Here is a 17,835-nt window from a genome sequence, read left to right on the forward strand (position 1 = left end):
CGGGAGCTACACAATCTCATGGTCTAAGGAAATGATACTTGACATTGGATAAGCTCTAGCAAACGAACTACATGATCTTGTGCTATGCTTAGGATTGGGTCTTGTCCATCACATCATTCTCCTAATGATGTGATCTCGTTATCAATGACATCCAATGTCCATAGTCAGGAAACCATGACTATCTGTTGATCAACGAGCTAGTCAACTAGAGGCTCACTAGGGACATGTTGTGGTCTATTTATTCACACATGTATTACGATTTCCGGATAACACAATTATAGCATGAATAATAGACAATTATCTTGAACAAGGAAATATAATAATAATCATTTTTTATTGCCTCTAGGGCATATTTCCAACAGTCTCTCACTTGCACTAGAGTCAATAATCTAGTTACATTGTGATGAATCGAACACCCATAGAGTTCTCATGTTGATCATGTTTTGCTCGCGGAAGAGGTTTAGTCAACGGATCTGCGACATTCAGATCCGTATGCACTTTGGAAATATCTATGTCTCCATCTTGAACATTTTCACGAATGGAGTTGAAGCGACGCTTGATGTGCCTGGTCTTCTTGTGAAACCTGGGCTCCTTGACAAGGGCAATAGCTCCAGTGTTGTCACAGAAGAGAGTGATCGGCCCCGACGCATTGGGTATGACTCCTAAGTCGGTGATGAACCCCTTCATCCATATTGCTTCATGCGCTGCCTTCGAGGCTGCCATGTACTCCGCTTTACATGTAGATCCCGCCACGACGCTTTGCTTGCAACTGCACCAGCTTACTGCCCCACCATTCAAAATATACACGTATCCGGTTTGTGACTTAGAGTCATCCAGATCTGTGTCGAAGCTAGCGTCGACGTAACCCTTTACGATGAGCTCTTCGTCACCTCCATAAACGAGAAACATATCCTTAGTCTTTTTTAGGTACTTCAGGATATTCTTGACCGTTGTTCAGTGTTCCTTGCCGGGATTACTTTGGTACCTTCCTAGCAAACTTACGGCAAGGTTTACATCAGGTCTGGTACACAGCATGGCATACATAATAGACCCTATAGCCGAGGCATAGGGGATGACACTCATCTTTTCTCTATCTTCTGCCGTGGTCGGGCATTGAGCCGAGCTCAATTTCACACCTTGCAACACAGGCAAGAACCCCTTTTTGGACTGATCCATATTGAACTTCTTCAATATCTTACCAAGGTATGTGCTTTGTGAAAGACCTATGAGGCGTCTCGATCTATCCCTATAGATCTTGATGCCTAATATGTAAGCAGCTTCTCCAAGGTCCTTCATTGAAAAAACACTTATTCAAGTAGGCCTTAATGCTGTCCAAAAGTTCTATATCATTTCCCATCAAAAGTATGTCATCTACAGATAATATGAGAAATGCTACAGAGCTCCCACTCACTTTCTTGTAAACGCAGGCTTCTCCATAAGTCTGCATAAACCCAAACGCTTTGATCATCTCATCAAAGCGAATGTTCCAACTCCGAGATGCTTGCACCAGCCCATAAATGGATCGCTGGAGCTTGCATACCTTGTTAGCATTCTTAGGATCAACAAAACCTTCCGGCTGCATCATATACAGTTCTTCCTTAAGATAGCCGTTAAGGAATGCCGTTTTGACATCCATTTACCATATCTCATAATCATAGTATGCGGCAATGGCTAACATGATTCGGACGGACTTCAGCTTTGCTACGGGAGAGAAAGTCTCATCGTAGTCAACCCCTTGAACTTGTCGATAACCCTTAGCGACAAGTCGAGCTTTATAGATGGTAACATTACCATCCGCGTCTGTCTTCTTCTTAAAGATCCATTTGTTTTCTATCGCTCGCCGATCATCGTGCAAGTCTATCAAAGTCCACACTTTGTTTTCATACATGGATCCTATCTCGGATTGCATTGCTTCAAGCCATTTGTTGGGATCTGGGCCCGCCATTGCTTCTTCATAGTTCGAAGGTTCAACGTTGTCTAACAACATGATTTCCAGGACGGGGTTGCCATACCACTCTGGTGTGGAACGTGTCCTTGTGGACCTACGAGGTTCAGTAGTAACTTGATCCGAAGTACCTTGATCATCATCATTAATTTCCTCTCTAGTCGGTGCAGGCACCACAGGAACATCTTCCTGAGCTGCGCTACTTACCAGTTCTAGAGGTAGTACTTCATCAGGTTCCACTTTCCTCCCACTTACTTCTTTCGAGAGAAACTCTTTCTCCAGAAAGGACCCGTTCTTGGCAACAAAGATCTTGCCTTCGGATCTGAGGTAGAAGGTATACCCGTTGGTTTCCTTAGGGTATCCTATGAAGACGCATTTTTCCGACTTGGGTTCGAGCTTTCCAGGTTGAAGTTTTGACATAAGCATCGCATCCCCAAACTTTTAGAAACGACAGCTTAGGTTTCTTCCCAAACCATAATTCATACGGTGTCGTCTTAACGGATTTAGACGTTGCCCTATTTAAAGTGAATGTAGCTGTCTCTAGAGCGTATCCCCAAAATGATAGCGGTAAATCGGTGAGTGACATCATAGATCGCACCATATCCAATAGAGTGCGATTACGACGTTCGGACACACCGTTACGCTGAGGTGTTCCAGGTGGCGTGAGTTGTGAAACTATTCCACATTTCCTTAAGTGCGTACCAAATTCGTGACTTAAATATTCTCCTCCACGATCTGATCGTAAGAACTTCATTTTTCGGTCACGTTGATTCTCTACCTCATTCTGAAATTCCGTGAACTTTTCAAAGGTCTCAGACTTGTGTTTCATCAAGTAGACATACCCATATCTACTTAAGTCATCAGTGAGAGTGAGAACATAACTATAGCCACCGCGAGCCTCAACGCTCATTGGACCGCACACATCAGTATGTATAATTTCCGATAAGTTGGTTGCTCGCTTCATTGTTCCGGAGAACGGAGTCTTGGTCATTTTACCCATGAGGCATGGTTCACACATGTCAAATGATTCGAAATCAAGAGACTCCAAAAGTCCATCTGTATGGAGCTTCTTCATGCGTTTGACACCAATGTGACCAAGGCGGCAGTGCCACAGATATGTGGGACTATCATTATCAATCTTACATCTTTTGGTATTCACACTATGAATATGTGTGACATCACGTTCGAGATTCATTAAGAATAAACCATTGACCAGGGGGGCATGACCATAAAACATATCTCTCATATAAATAGAACAACCATTATTCTCGGATTTAAATGAGTAGCCATCTCGTATTAAACGAGATCCAGATACAATGTCCATGCTCAAAGCTGGCACTAAATAACAATTATTGAGGTTTAAAACTAACCCTGTAGGTAAATGTAGAGGTAGCGTGCCTACGGCGATCACATCGACCTTGGAACCATTTTCGACGTGCATCGTCACCTCGTCCTTCACCAGTCTCCGCTTATTCCGCAAGTCCTGTTTTAAGTTACAAATATGAGCAACCGCACCGGTATCAAATACCCAGGAGCTACTACGAGTACTGGTAAGGTACACATCAATTACATGTATATCAAATATACATTTAGTGTTGCCGGCCTTCTTGTCCGCTAAGTATTTGGGGCAGTTCCGCTTCCAGTGTCCGCTTCCCTTGCAATAAAAGCACTCAGTCTCAGGTTTGGGTCCATTCTTTGGCTTCTTCCCGGCAACTCGCTTACCGGGCGCGGCAACTCCCTTCTCGTCCTTCTTGAAGTTCTTCTTGCCCTTGTCTTTTTTGAAACTAGTGGTTTTATTGACCATTAACACCTGATGTTCCTTTTTGATTTCCACCTCCGCTGATTTCAACATTGAAAATACTTTAGGAATAGTTTTCACCATCCCCTGCATATTATAGTTCATCACAAAGCTCTTGTAGCTAGGTGGGAGCGATTGAAGGATTCTGTCAATGACCGTCTCGTCTGGGAGGTTAATGTCCAGCTGGGACATGCGGTTGTGCAACCCAGACATCTTGAGTATGTGCTCACTGACAGAACTATTTTCCTCCACCTTACAACTGTAGAACTTGTCGGAGACTTCATATCTCTCGACCCGGGCATGAGCTTGGAAAACCATTTTTAGTTCTTCGAACATCTCATATGCTCCGTGTTTCTCAAAACGCTTTTGGAGCCCCGGTTCTAAGTTGTAAAGCATGCCATACTTAACGAGGGAGTAATCATCAGCACGCGACTGCCAAGCGTTCATAACGTCTTGGTTCTTTGGGATAGGTGCTTCACCTAGCGGTGCTTCTAGGACATATGCTTTCTTGGCAGCTATGAGGATGATCCTTAGGTTCCGGACCCAGTCCGTATAGTTGTTGCCATCATCTTTCAGCTTGGTTTTCTCTAGGAACGCGTTGAAGTTGAGGTTGACATGAGCGTGGGCCATTTGATCTACAAGACATTTTGCAAAGGTTTTTAGACTAAGTCCATGATAATTAAGTTCATCTAATCAAATTATTTAATGAACTCCCACTCAGATAGACATCCCTCTAGTCATCTAAGTGATCCATGATCCAAGTCAACTAGGCCGTGTCCGATCATCACATGAGACAGACTAGTCATCATCGGTGAACATCTCCATGTTGATCGTATCTTCTATACGACTCATGTTCGACCTTTCGGTCTCTTGTGTTCCGAGACCATGTCTGTACATGCTAGGCTCGTCAAGTCAACCTAAGTGTTTTGCATGTGTAAATCTGGCTTACACCCGTTGTATGTGAACGTTAGGATCTATCACACCCGATCATCACGTGGTGTTTCGAAACAACGAACTTTCGCAACGGTGCACAGTTAGGGGGAACACTTTCTTGAAATTATTATGAGGGATCATCTTATTTACTACCGTCGTTCTAAGAAAATAAGATGCAACTACATGATAAACATCATGTGCAATCAAATAGTGACATGGTATGGCCAATATCATATTGCTCCTTTGATCTCCATCTTCGGGGCGCCATGATCATCTTCGTCACCGGCATGACACCATGATCTCCATCATCATGATCTCCATCATCGTGTCTCCATGAAGTTTTTCGCCAACTATTACTTCTACTACTATGGCTAACGGTTTAGCAATAAAGTAAAGTAATTACATGGCATTTATTCATTGACACGCAAGTCATACAATAATTAAGACAACTCCTATGGCTCGTGCCGGTTGTCATACTCATCGACATGCAAGTCGTGATTCCTATTACAAGAACATGATCAATCTCATACATCACATATATATCATTCATCACAACCTTTTTGGCCATATCACATCACAAGGCATATACTGCAAAAACAAGTTAGACGTCCTCTAATTGTTGTTCATGTTTTTACGTGGCTGCTATGGGGTTCTAGCAAGAAAGATTCTTACCTACGCCAAAACCACAACGTGATATGCCAATTTCTATCTACCCTTCATAAGGACCCTTTTCATCGAATCCGATCCGACTAAAGTGGGAGAGACAGACACCCGCTAGCCACCTTATGCAACTAGTGCATGTCAGTCGGTGGAACCTGTCTCACATCAGCGTAGTGTAAGGTCGGTCCGGGACGCTTCATCCCACGATGCCGCCGAAACAAGATAAGACTAGTAGTGGCAAGTAAATTGACAAAATCTACGCCCACAACAAAATTGTGTTCTACTCGTGCATAGAAACTACGCATAGACCTAGCTCATGATGCCACTGTTGGGGAACGTTGCAGAAAATAAAAAAATTCTACGCTTCACCAAGATCAATCTATGGAGTCATCTAGCAACGGGAGATAGGAGTGCATCTACATACCCTTGTAGATCGCGAGCGGAAGCGTTCAAGAGAACGGGGTTGAGGGAGTCGTACTCGTCGTGATCCAAATCACCGAAGATCCTAGTGCCGAATGGACATCACCTCCGTGTTCAACACACGTACGGTTGGGGAAGACGTCTCCTCCTTCTTGATCCAGCAAGGGGAAGGAGAGGTTGATGGAGATCCAGCAGCACAACGGCGTGGTGGTGGAAGTAGCGGCGATCTCGGCAGGGCTTCGCCAAGCTCAGCGAGAGGGAGAGGTGGTACGGGGGAGAGGGAGGCGCCAGGGACTAGGGTGTGCATCCCTCCCTCCCCCCTCTTTATATTATAGGCCCTAGGGGGTGCACCGGACCCTTAGAGATCTAATCTCAAGGGGGGGCGCAAGGGGGGGGGGACTTGCCCCCAAGTCAAGTGGGGTGCCCCCCACCCCTAGGGTTTCCAACCCTAGGCGCAGGGGGAGGCCCAAGGGGGGCGCACCAGCCCACCAGGGGCTGGTTCCCACTTCAGCCCATGGGGCCCTCCGGGATAGGTGGCCCCACCCGGTGAACCCCCGGGACCCTTCCGGTGGTCCCGGTACAATACCGGTGACCCTCGAAACTTGCCCGGTGGCCGAAACTGGACTTCTTATATATAAATCTTCACCTCCGGACCATTTCGGAACTCCCCATGACGTCCGGGATCTCATCCGGGACTCCGAAAAACTTTCGGGTTACCGCATACTAATATCTCTACAACCCTAGCGTCACCGAACCTTAAGTGTGTAGACCCTACGGGTTCGGGAATCACGTAGACATGACCGAGACAGCTCTCCGGCCAATAACCAACAGCGGGATCTGGATACCCATATTGGCTCCCACATGTTCCATGATGATCTCATCGAGTGAACCACGACGTCGAGGATGCAAGTAATCCCGTATACAATTCCCTTTGTCAATCGGTACGTTATTTGCCCGAGATTCGATCGTCGGTATCCCAATACCTCGTTCAATCTTGTTACCGGCAAGTCACTTTACTCGTACCGTAATGCATGATCCCGTGACCAACCCCTTGGTCACATTGAGCTCATTATGATGATGCATTACCGAGTGGGCCCAGAGATACCTCTTCGTCATACGGAGTGACAAATCCCAGTCTCGATCCGTGTCAACCCAACAGATACTTTCGGGGATACCTGTAGTATTCCTTTATAGTCACCCAGTTACGTTGTGACGTTTGGTACACCCAAAGCACTCCTACGGTATCCGGGAGCTACACAATCTCATGGTCTAAGGAAATGATACTTGACATTGGATAAGCTCTAGCAAACGAACTACACGATCTTGTGCTATGCTTAGGATTGAGTCTTGTCCATCACCTCATTCTCCTAATGATGTGATCTCGTTATCAATGACATCCAATGTCCATAGTCAGGAAACCATGACTATCTGTTGATCAACGAGCTAGTCAACTAGAGGCTCACTAGGGACATGTTGTGATCTATTTATTCACACATGTATTACGATTTCCGGATAACACAATTATAGCATGAATAATAGACAATTATCTTGAACAAGGAAATATAATAATAATCATTTTATTATTGCCTCTAGGGCATATTTCCAACACCTGTTTCCTCGTTCGATCGCCAAGATGCCCAGCCGCCATAGCGGAGCCCTTGGCCGACGCCGAGATCCGTGGGGATCCGCTGCCGCCATTGCCGAGGTCCAAGAGGAGCTGCCACCGAGGCCCGCTATCGTCGATGTCAAGATCCGAGAGGAGCCGACGCCGCCTTCAAACCTGGCCTTGACGTCTGCGTCAAACCCCATGGCAGGGCTGGTACGAGCGGCGCTAGGTATGGCGATTCAAACCCTAGGGCTCTGCCGGGCCACGCACGCCGCCTGCTCTCCAAGCGTCGTCGTCGCCCCACGTGCGGTCTGCCTCTCCCCACCTCCACACATCACCACCGCCCACGCACGCCATCTGCCCCTGCACACCTCCACGTACCGCCAACGAGGTCGACATTGCCGATGGGATCACCACAAGGTGATCGAGTTGAATAAACCTAGCTCGTAATACGTTGTTTTAGAGAATATCTTTTGGGCCGTGCGTCCCTTTAGCCTCCTCCCCTCCAACGTAAATGGCACGGGAACAAGATTTCCATACCTTCCTCGATTTCCTCCTCCGGCCGCACTGCCTGCGCGTCGACGCACACGCCCTGATCGTTGAGGAGGAGCAGTCGTCGCGCTCGACCTCGCCGGACCAGGACCCCTCGCCGGAAAATCAGGAGGGCAGGGGCATGAAGGTCAGAGACCAGGTGCACCGCCCATCGCTGATCGCAAGAGGGAGGCGTTGACGGCGGTATGATCCGGCTGTCCTGCTCATGTCTAATTTTGTCTCCTTGCTGGCCCACCTTGAAGCGTTCTTATGTAAAGTGAATATGCTTGCTTGCTTCCTCTTGCAACAGCTTCCCTCCACTCATAGCGGACTAGTGGACGCAGCAGCCTTCGCTTTGCACAACCAGATACGTACACTATCACATCCGCGATCGTGCCCGTGCCGTGCTAAACAAAGATTAGACAGTATATCGGGCCAACGGCACCGCGCGACGACGCGAGCACACGGTGGAAGCGGGGACCCACGGGAGCCGAGCTTTGCCGCGCTCCGAAGCTAAAGGGAGGTGGCAGGCAGGACGGCGTCAAACGTGCGCGGCCGGCTGTTGCGGTTGCGGCGCGGGATCGCGCGACCGCGTGACTCTCACTCGCTCTGCTGCCTGGCGACGCGACGCGAGTCACGCGATCGCTCTCCGGTCCGCGCGCCGTGTGTGTGTACGGGCGGACTCGTTCGTTCCTTTCGGGGGACCCCTGCTCCACGCGGGGGGCGGGCCATGCACCGCGCGTCGTCGGCTCCAAGTCGCCGCCGCGGTTTCCCCCGCCCTCCTCTCGGGATGCCCCGCGTGTCAGTCCGTGTGGGCTGTCGGTCGCCGGGCGGAGCAGGCGCGCTACGCAGTTTCGTCGACACACGAGGCCGTTCAATTCAACGACGCGTATCACCAGCGTCCGCAATTCTGCGCTTTTGCAGTCGGGACTCGGGAGGACGATGAACGTGCCTTTGTAGGGGTAATCTTCAGCAGTCATACCAGAGGGACTGAACTTCTCTGCACGGTACTAACACAATAACACGGAGTTGTTTCTTTTGCTAGTCCGAACATAAGAACTTGCTACCTTTTCGATGATCGAACCAGTTTATTTCGAAAAACAAGTTAGTAGATACCCAAAAGAACCATATTATGATTACTGTTAGCATGCCAGTAAGTAGTCAAGACAGATCGACTAATCAGAGATAAACCATAATCATACACAACAGCCATACACCGAAGAAATAAAAACAACACACGGTTAAGAATGGAATGGAAATCATAAATTTCACATTAATCAGAGAGAGATCAATATTGTACACTGAAGAACAAAATGCTCTACTACTGGCTTCTTCCTTTTTTGTCCTTTTCCCCTTGCTTTTAAGGAAATTGTAAGTAACATTGGGAGCAGATAGATGGATGTTTCTCATGCTACCTGCCTCCCCATGCAAAAAACGCACGCACGCACGCGATCTATGTACACCTACTTACCCTTATCCATCGATGGATCGATCCTGGCAATTAAACGGCCGATTAACCTCTTACTAGTACACGCCATTCTTCTAAACTTTAAATTCTACCACGAGAGAGCTTGCTTTACTTCCGGGCCGCGTCGTCATCGGGCGACCGAGATCGGTCCATCTCCTATGCCATCTCCACCGGCGGCGGCAGGTTCAGGTCAAACCCCACGCCCACGGCCGGCGAGGCGTCCACCACGGATGACGACGACCCGGTGTCGCTCTGCTCTTCCTCGCGGGACGCCACCTTGTTCATGCCGCTGATCGCCGCTGACCGGCACGGCGCCGGCGCCGGCGCCGGCGCTGCCACGGCCACGGTCACCGCGACCCTGGGGTCCAGGAACAGGAACGGCTGCGCCGCCACCATGGCCGGCATCGCCAGGCTCAGGTCGAGCGCCGGCGGGGCCGCGGGGGCAGCAACAGCAGGAGCGGCGGGCGCCGCGGCCGGCGTGTCCCGGGACGACGACTCGACGGTGCTGCTGCTGGGGCTCACGGCCAGCGCCTTGGGCGGCGGGAGCGGGATGTGCGTGTAGGCGGCGACGGTGCCGACGGGGAAGTTGGTCTTGGCCTTGGGCCCGCGGTAGTGGAGCGCGGCGGCGTCGTAGGCGCGCGCGGCGGCCTCGGCGGTGTCGAAGGTGCCGAGCCAGACGCGCGCCTTCCTGGCCGGGTCGCGGATCTCCGCCGCGTACCTGCCCCACGGCCGCTTCCGCACGCCGCGGAACCTGGGCTCCATGCCTCCGTCTGCGGCGGCGGCGACGGCGACGGGGAGCGCGTTCTTGGGAGCCATGGGGAGCGGAGCGCCGAGTGTTCGACCGTGCGCGGCGGTTGTTGTTGCGGTGGCGCGGTGCGGTGTTGGTTGGTTGGTCTGGCTGGTTGGAGCTGGGGGAGGAGAGGCGATGGGGGGGCGCGGTATTAATAGCGGAGGCGGGAGGCGTGGAGGGGCCGGCGGGAGGGGCGGTTTGACCCACAGCCAGCCAGAGGAGGGGAGGTGGACGCGCCGCCCTGCGCCGTCTGTTCCTCCGCTAATACCTCTCTCCCTCTGTTTTTTCTTTTTCTTTTGCACTTTCGATTATTTGGTGGGGTGTGTACTGGTGCGCAAGTGCAGTGCAGGTGCGGTGTGGTTGGTTGGTCGCTTGGTCAGTCTGTACTATACTGAGCAGTGCCGGTTTGGTTAGGGTGAGGTACTCCGATTCTCTACGCGTAGTGCCGTTAGTTCACGGCGTGTACTAGCTCTTTACAACTTTTTATTCTGGCCGTGGATCCATGGAATGGTAATCGCGCACGTTTTACATCTCGTTTTCCTCTCGGCGTACATGTACGCCAGCGTTAGTTGGTTCGGTATTCGTATGTGCCACGAATTGCGCCCGTCTTTAGACCAAATGCACGTGGCCCTTCTTGGCTTATACCGAGAGCAACAGTTACCAATGTCCACGGATTTAATCTGCTTTGCAGCGGCGAAAGGTAATTACCGGATCATACAGAAATCGCGGCTCCTTCTACGGAGGAGTCTCCTTAGCTTTCCGTGCCTTCGGTTCGGTCCACTGACTGGGCCTGAGGTACTACGTGGTCGGTCGTGTGTTTTCGCGTCAAGTGCCGCTGCAAAGCGACCGGCCGGTGGTGGTGCGGGCGCGCTAGTGCGTGCGTGCGATTCGGTGGTGCTAGTTCCGTGCGCCCGGCCACAAAGACAGACAGCAACGGCGCTGCTGCGGCCGCGAGTGAGCCAACTGTATCGCCGTCCCCGTCCGCCCACCCTTTTTTTTCATGGTAATACGTGTCTCATTCATATCATAAAAAACAAAGTACAAGTCACGTAAAAACCGACATGACAAAACTGAAAAGATAACAGAACATCTCTGAGCTTGACACCAACGCCCGTCACCTGCCTCCGGCACCACTATAGCAGCCACCGAAGAAAAGAATGACGAAGCACATCCTGAGCCCACCCTGATCGCTCTCCACCACCCGACCCGACCCGACGACGTCCGAGCATGCAATTTCCCAACGCGCGCGCGCGCACGGGCCACGCCCCGGCCCCGCCGCCGCGTGGGGCCGGGTCTCGCGGCGGGCCGCGTGGCCCGCGGTGCGGTGCGGCCTACGTGGTGTTGGGACGTCGACGGGCTGACGGGGACGCGGGAGAAAGGGAAGCGGTCTCGTTTTTTTATTTTGCAAAAATAATCCGGAGGAGGGGGCCGCCGCACCGCATTTGCACCGCGTCTTCCTTGCCTGGCACGGCGGCGGCGGCAGCGGTCCGGTCCAGGCAGATTCGCGGGAGATCTGCGTGGGGGCGGAGTATTGTATTATTGGTCGACGTGCTACGTGTGTCTGGATCGGGATGGAGGTACCGGCCGGTCACCGCTGTTCCTGTTCGGACGGTGAATACGAAAGCCAGCGGAGAATTGATTTATCTCGCTGTTCGCTGCCCGCTGCCGGCGGCATAGGGGGGAGTTGTTGATTGCGTCGCCTCGAAGCTTCGTGCTGCTCGTTTAGCAGTGTTTAAGGTGTACGGCGGCACTTGAACCGACTGTTTCGATGACTATACTAGATTTTGTCTACCTGATGCGAAATTTACGTGCATAATAGCATCTACGGCCGCATATGACAAATACTAGTGGTTGATGCCCGCCATTGCGGGCCGCTTGAGAGAAAGCTATGCCTATCTCACCATCACCATCATGTTAAAAAAAGGCCAGTACTACGAGCCGGCGGACCGGCCAGGGGTTCGGCCGGTCAAGTCCGAACCGTCAGATGCAAACGCTGCCGGCCATCAGATTAGCCTTATCCCTTCGCCAAAAGTCAACTCTCTCCTTCCCCACGAGCGCACTCCTCGCCGGATGTAAAAAGGGGAACGACCCGCAGCGGCCAGCCTACACGCGCACCAACTGCACATCTCCCGGCCATGGCCGCAGCACCTCTTCATCGCACATCTCCAGCCATGGCCGCCTCACCCCTTCGCCCCGCAACTCCCGGCCATGGCCGCCTCACCCCTTCGCCGCGCATCTCAAGGCATGGTCACTGCACCCCTTCGCCGTCGTGGCAGCTTTTGCTGCCTATGGTGGCAGCTTCTTTCACCGGGGTGTTGCAACTTGCAGCATTCAGGTGCATCGTCCCGTCGTCCTCGCCATTGAAGCTCCCTGCACGGGTGTACGCTGAGCGCTCCGTCATTCCCTATCGTAGCAAATCAGCTCAACGGTGGTAGCTTTTTGTTTGCCGGTTGCAGCAAATCAGCTCAACCTCCGTGGTCGCCATGGTCACCATGGTCACCGTCGAATAAAAGAAAAAGCTAGTTCCAGCAAATTTGTACACCGGTTCCAGCAAAACTCTTAGATAGTTGTAGCAAAACAAAAGGCATCGCCACCGTCAAACAACGCCACCGTGCATGGATGCAGCAAAAAAAGTCACCGGTGATAGCAAAAATAGGACGTGGTTGTAGCAAAGTCTCGCTGGTTGAGTAGGACGAACTCCGGTAGTAGCATTTTTGGGTGCTGGTTCCAGCAAACCTCCTAGCCGATTCCAGCAAAAACAGGTTGCGGTTGCAGCACCCCCGGTCCACCAGTCAAAAATGCCGCCATGACCCGACACTTCGCCACGGTCACCGGTTCCAGCAAAAATCGGGCGTGGTTGTAGCTCCGGGTTTAGCCGGTCGCAGCACTTGACCGCATGGGAGGAAACAAGGACATGGACGAAAGTATGCCACGGTGCCTTCCTCGTCGTCGTTCATGGTCTCCGCCATGAGCGCGCTAGCAACACGCGCGGGGACCAGCAGAGAGGGCGGAGGGGGAGAAGCGGAACAGTCGCGGGCACGCTGGGGAGCAGCGAGGATCAACAGAGAGGGGGCAGGGGAAGAAGAGGAATAGCCGCGGGCGCGCTGGAGAGCAGAGATGCGGGAGGTGGAAGAAATAGGGAAGAGGCAGCGTAGATGCCCCCCCGCATCCTACGTGTCGCAGGTTGCTTCGTTGGGAGCGTGCGCGCGTGGACGCGACCGACCGATGCTTCGGCCGGTGCGCCGGGCCTAAACGTTTACCTTAAAAAAATTAAAAATAGAAAAACTTCTCTAAAAAAATCTTTCTTTCATTTAAAAAAATTCTAAAAAATACTTTCTCATTGTGACCAACCAGCATGCGTCACATGGCGTAGCTAGTTGGCCACCATTCTAACACCTCTTAATGGGGTTAATGACCATCAAACTTCCGTGGATGTGCTCGGACGCGTCTGCTAGCAGTGATCGGACACTCCTCAAATTAACAGAACTGCATCCGGACATCTCATGCTAGATGCTCAGATCCATTAAAGAATGCAAAAAAAAATCTATCTACTACGTACATGATCTAGTTACTCCTCGTCGGAGATGTCGACTATCTTCATGCCCGGCTCCAGGTACATGGGCGGCAGCTGCAGCTACGGCTCCTCCGGCTGCTCCGCTCCAGCCTCCTCCTCCTCTATCTCCACGTCAAGTTCGGCGAAGAGCGCGTTGGACACCGACTGCTCTTGTCGGAGGAACTACCGGTTGGTCTCCACATAGGCCTCGTCCTGGATGGACTCCAGGATGGCCTACTGCTCCGCCATCTCCGTGGCTTAGGCGACGGCGAACTCCGCCTTCGCCCTGTTGAACACCGGAGCAGACTGCTCCACCTCATCATCCTCCAGATCCGCCACTTCTATTGGCTCCGGCAGCTGCTCTCCCTCCTCCTCCTCTGGCAGCTCCTCCTCCTCCTCCTCCTCCGGCGAGTCTGTGGCAACCCCGCAACGATGCGGGAGGCACGCCTTGCCTGGATCACCTCCGCGATCTGCCTGCAGCGCACCGACTTGAGGGTAGTGATCTTCCGCCGGACCATGGCGATGCCGGAGAGCGTGGAAGAGAGGAGGAGGACGGGCTCAGGTGGTGACGCAGAGAGGGAGGAAGTGGATGGGCTAAGGTTGGGGACGCCGGCCGGCTTAAATAGCTGGGCTTGGCCTCGGGAGATGAGCCGGAGCGACGCCACGCGGCGTTCACACCGCGACGACGGAGGAAGCGACCGTCGGACCGCCGGGTTTCCGGAGATTCCGCATGGGACCCCATCGTCTGTCCTACATGGCGTCCCCCATATCTGTCCCATATTTGGGCTGGATATGAGGGATGTCGGTCAGCCCGGGTATTTGAGGCCCGTTTGAGGCGCCCGTCTAGGTCAGGTTTTCGTGACCGGTCAGTGATCGGATGGAGCGCCCGGGTGTTTGAGACCAGTTTGAGGAGCCCGTTTGATGCCTCATACTGATGCCCCAGCCCATCCAGCTAGACAGAAAAAAGTGAGGCGCCCGTCTGGTTTATTTTCACTCAACGCCTAAATCTGAAGCGGTCATGAGTATGGGCCTTGCTATGGTAATCGTCTTCCTCCCCACCCATCATTATCTCTCACCTCCTTTTCCTCTCTCTCTTCATTTTTTGAGGGAAAACATCCGATTTATTTATCTTCAATCATGGTAGTACAATGAACAACATAAATAATAAAAATTACATCTAGATTCATAGACCACCTAGCAAGGACTTTAAGCATTGAGCGAGATGAAGGCACGCCTCCATCGCCCCTCCCTCACCAAAACCGGGCAAAACTTGTTGTAGTAGACAGTCGACAAGTCGTTGTGCTAAGGCCCCATAAGACCAACGCACCAGAACAACAGCCGCCGCCGATGAAAAAACATAGATAGGAAGGATCCAACCCAAAGACACGAAAAGTAGACGAACGACGAACATATCCGAGCAAATCCAATAGAAGTAGATCCACCGGAGACACACCTCCACACGCCCACCAACGATGTTAGATGCACCACCGGAATGGGGGCTAGGCGGGATAGAACCTTATTCCATCGTCACGGAGACGTTGCCGCCTCGCCTTCCTGAGCAGGACACAAACTCTAACAAACCTCGAAATACACATCTAAAAACGAAGCCCTCCCACAGGCAAAGGCCGGGATCCACCATGCCCCCATGGCCCTAAGGCCACCGGAGACGAGGCGGATTGGCGACGGCGCTGACGGGAGGCAGAGGCACCATAATTTTTTAGGGAGGAGGCGGTTGCGCGGAATAGGTGACTAAGGCGTCGGTCTTCAAGATCCCTCTCCCTCTTCTTTTTTTCTTCTTCTTTTCCTCATGAAGCAACAGTCTCCTGTGCAAGCCACTCTGACATACTACGAGGCTACTATACCTGATTCACGCTGGCATCCGAGCCTAGCTGGACCATGGGGCAACAAGTTCGAAGCATACCGTTGGCCATGCCCTAAGAGCCTCCACAACCGGGCATAGTATCCACCCGAAACGCATGAACAGTCGGCCAAGTTAGTGCCCAGACGCGAAATTACCAACTTGCCATCGAGTATTTAAAAAAATCACTTTCCATCCAACCATAATAGGAAACAACCACTCTATAGAAAATAGTAAAAGCCTACCAAAAATTTCTAACCCGTGTAACTGACCGTTCGATGACCCACCCAGATGCTTCAAAACGACCTCAAACGCCCAAGTTTTTCAGCGCCGCTCATATCCAACCCAAATGTAGGGCTGATATGGGGCGGCCTGGGCGCTCTCGTGCGTGTTCGCCATGTTAGCCCGACCCACACCGACCCACGACGTTCCCACAAAAACTCCAATATGTCCCCTCTTTGAATCCTAGCACACTCTACTCCTCTCTCACCCCTTCCCCTCCTATCCCCTCTCCGATTTTGATCGAGCCCGACGACATCCGGTGAGATGTCGAGCTCCGATAATCACTCGGGCTCTGACCTTGATGCCGAGGAGGAGCTGGCTCTCCGCATTACGCTGGAGCGGTCCAAGGTGAACACGAGGCAACTCTGAATCTGCACCATCACCGGTCCCATGCCGGCGCAACGCGGATGACGGAGTTGGCCTCTTCTGGCCCACACGCATCTCCGCAAGGGCAGCGTAGTCCGCTCCGGCCCCTTCTCCGTCCCCATCCCCCACCGGTCGCTGCTCCGAGTGGGCAGCGGTGGGTGCTAATGCCCACTCTGCCCGCCATCACGTGCATGACGTTGTTTCCTCGTTAAAAAAAGCTTCATATAACAATTATACTAAATATAGCAATGAAATCTAAATAACATTTAGATCCATCTAAGATTGCTATTCCTAGTAAAAAATAGAATAGAAAAATATGTTGGGGAACGTTGCTTGGGAAACAAAAATTTTCCTACGTTCACCAAGATCAATCTAGGAGATGGACATCTACGAGAGGAGATATTGCATCTACATACCCTTGTAGATCGGTTGATCTAGTCGAACGTCTTCGCGATCCAATCACAGTCTTTCCCGCGAACTCCCGATCCAAGTGCCGAACGGACGGCACCTCCGTGTTCAACACACGTACGGCTTGATGACGCCTTCACCTCCTCTATCCAGCGAGCAATGGTGAAGTAGTAGGTTGAGTCCTCCGACATCACGACGGCGTGATGGCGGTGGTAGTGGAGAAATCTCAGCAGGGCTTCGCCAAGCCTCACGGAGAAGAAGGATTGCGAGGGAGAGGGAGGAAGCGTCGTGGCATAGATGGGTGCGGCTGCCCTCCCTCTACCCCTCTATATATATGGGGAAGGGAGGAGGAGGGGTGCCCTAGGATTCCCTAGGGAGGGCCGGCGGCCACCAGGGGGAAACCCTAGACGGGTTTTGGTGCGCCTCCCCCCGGGAGCCTTGGCCCCCAAGGCAAAGGGGGTGGCTGCCCTAGGGGAGCGCCCCACCCGTTGGGAAAGGGTGAGGGGGCGCACAGGCCTTAGTGGGATGGGTTTCCCCCGCCCCTTGGCCCATGGCACCCAACACTTTTCGCCCCCCGGGAAACCCCTTTCGGTGATGCTGGTCATCACCCTTTACCCCCGGAACAATTCCGGACTCCAATACCCTTCGTCCAATATATCAATCTTCACCTCCCGACCATTCCAGAGTTCCTCGTCATGTCGGGGATCTCATCCGGGACTCCGAACAACCTTCGGCAACCCCCATAATGACTGAACTATACTTATATCGTCACTAAACATTGAGTGTGTAGACCCTGTGGGTTCGAGAACTATGCAGATATGGCCAAGACACCTCTACGGTTAATAACCAATAGCGGGACTTGGATGCCCATATTTGTTCCTACATATTCTACGAAGATCTTATCGGTCGAACCTCAATGTCATGGATTTTGCTAATCCCGTGTGCAGTTCCCTTTGTCCATCGGTATGTTACTTGCCCAAGATTCTATCATCGGTATCTCCATACCCAGTTCAATCTCATTACCGACAAGTCTCTTCACTCGTTCCGTAATACAAGATCCCGCAACTAACTCCTTAGTCACATTTCTTGCAAGCTTCTTGTGATGTTCTATTACAGAGAGGGCCCTGAGATACCTCTCCATCATACGGAATGACAAATCCTAGTCTTGATCCATGCCAACTGAACAGACATCCTCGGAGATACCTATAGAGCACCTT

At 51.9% G+C, this 17,835-nt stretch overlaps 1 protein-coding gene across 1 annotated transcript; it reads right to left on the reverse strand.

The window, feature by feature from the left end:
* Nucleotides 1-9,141: 9,141 nt before the first annotated feature.
* Nucleotides 9,142-10,270, reverse strand: LOC119365420 (ethylene-responsive transcription factor 4-like). Its single transcript, XM_037631049.1, has one exon. It carries the CDS (start codon nt 10,175-10,177, stop codon nt 9,518-9,520), a length of 660 nt encoding a protein of 219 aa, XP_037486946.1. The 5' UTR covers nt 10,178-10,270; the 3' UTR covers nt 9,142-9,517.
* Nucleotides 10,271-17,835: the final 7,565 nt, after the last annotated feature.

Source organism: Triticum dicoccoides, chromosome 2B, assembly GCF_002162155.2.
Source record: "Triticum dicoccoides isolate Atlit2015 ecotype Zavitan chromosome 2B, WEW_v2.0, whole genome shotgun sequence".
NCBI lineage: Eukaryota > Viridiplantae > Streptophyta > Magnoliopsida > Poales > Poaceae > Triticum > Triticum dicoccoides.

Excerpts from the sequence above, each read along its gene's own strand:
- LOC119365420 (XM_037631049.1), bottom strand. The coding sequence starts at position 10,177 with ATGGCTCCCAAGAACGCGCTCCCCGTCGCCGTCGCCGCCGCCGCAGAC.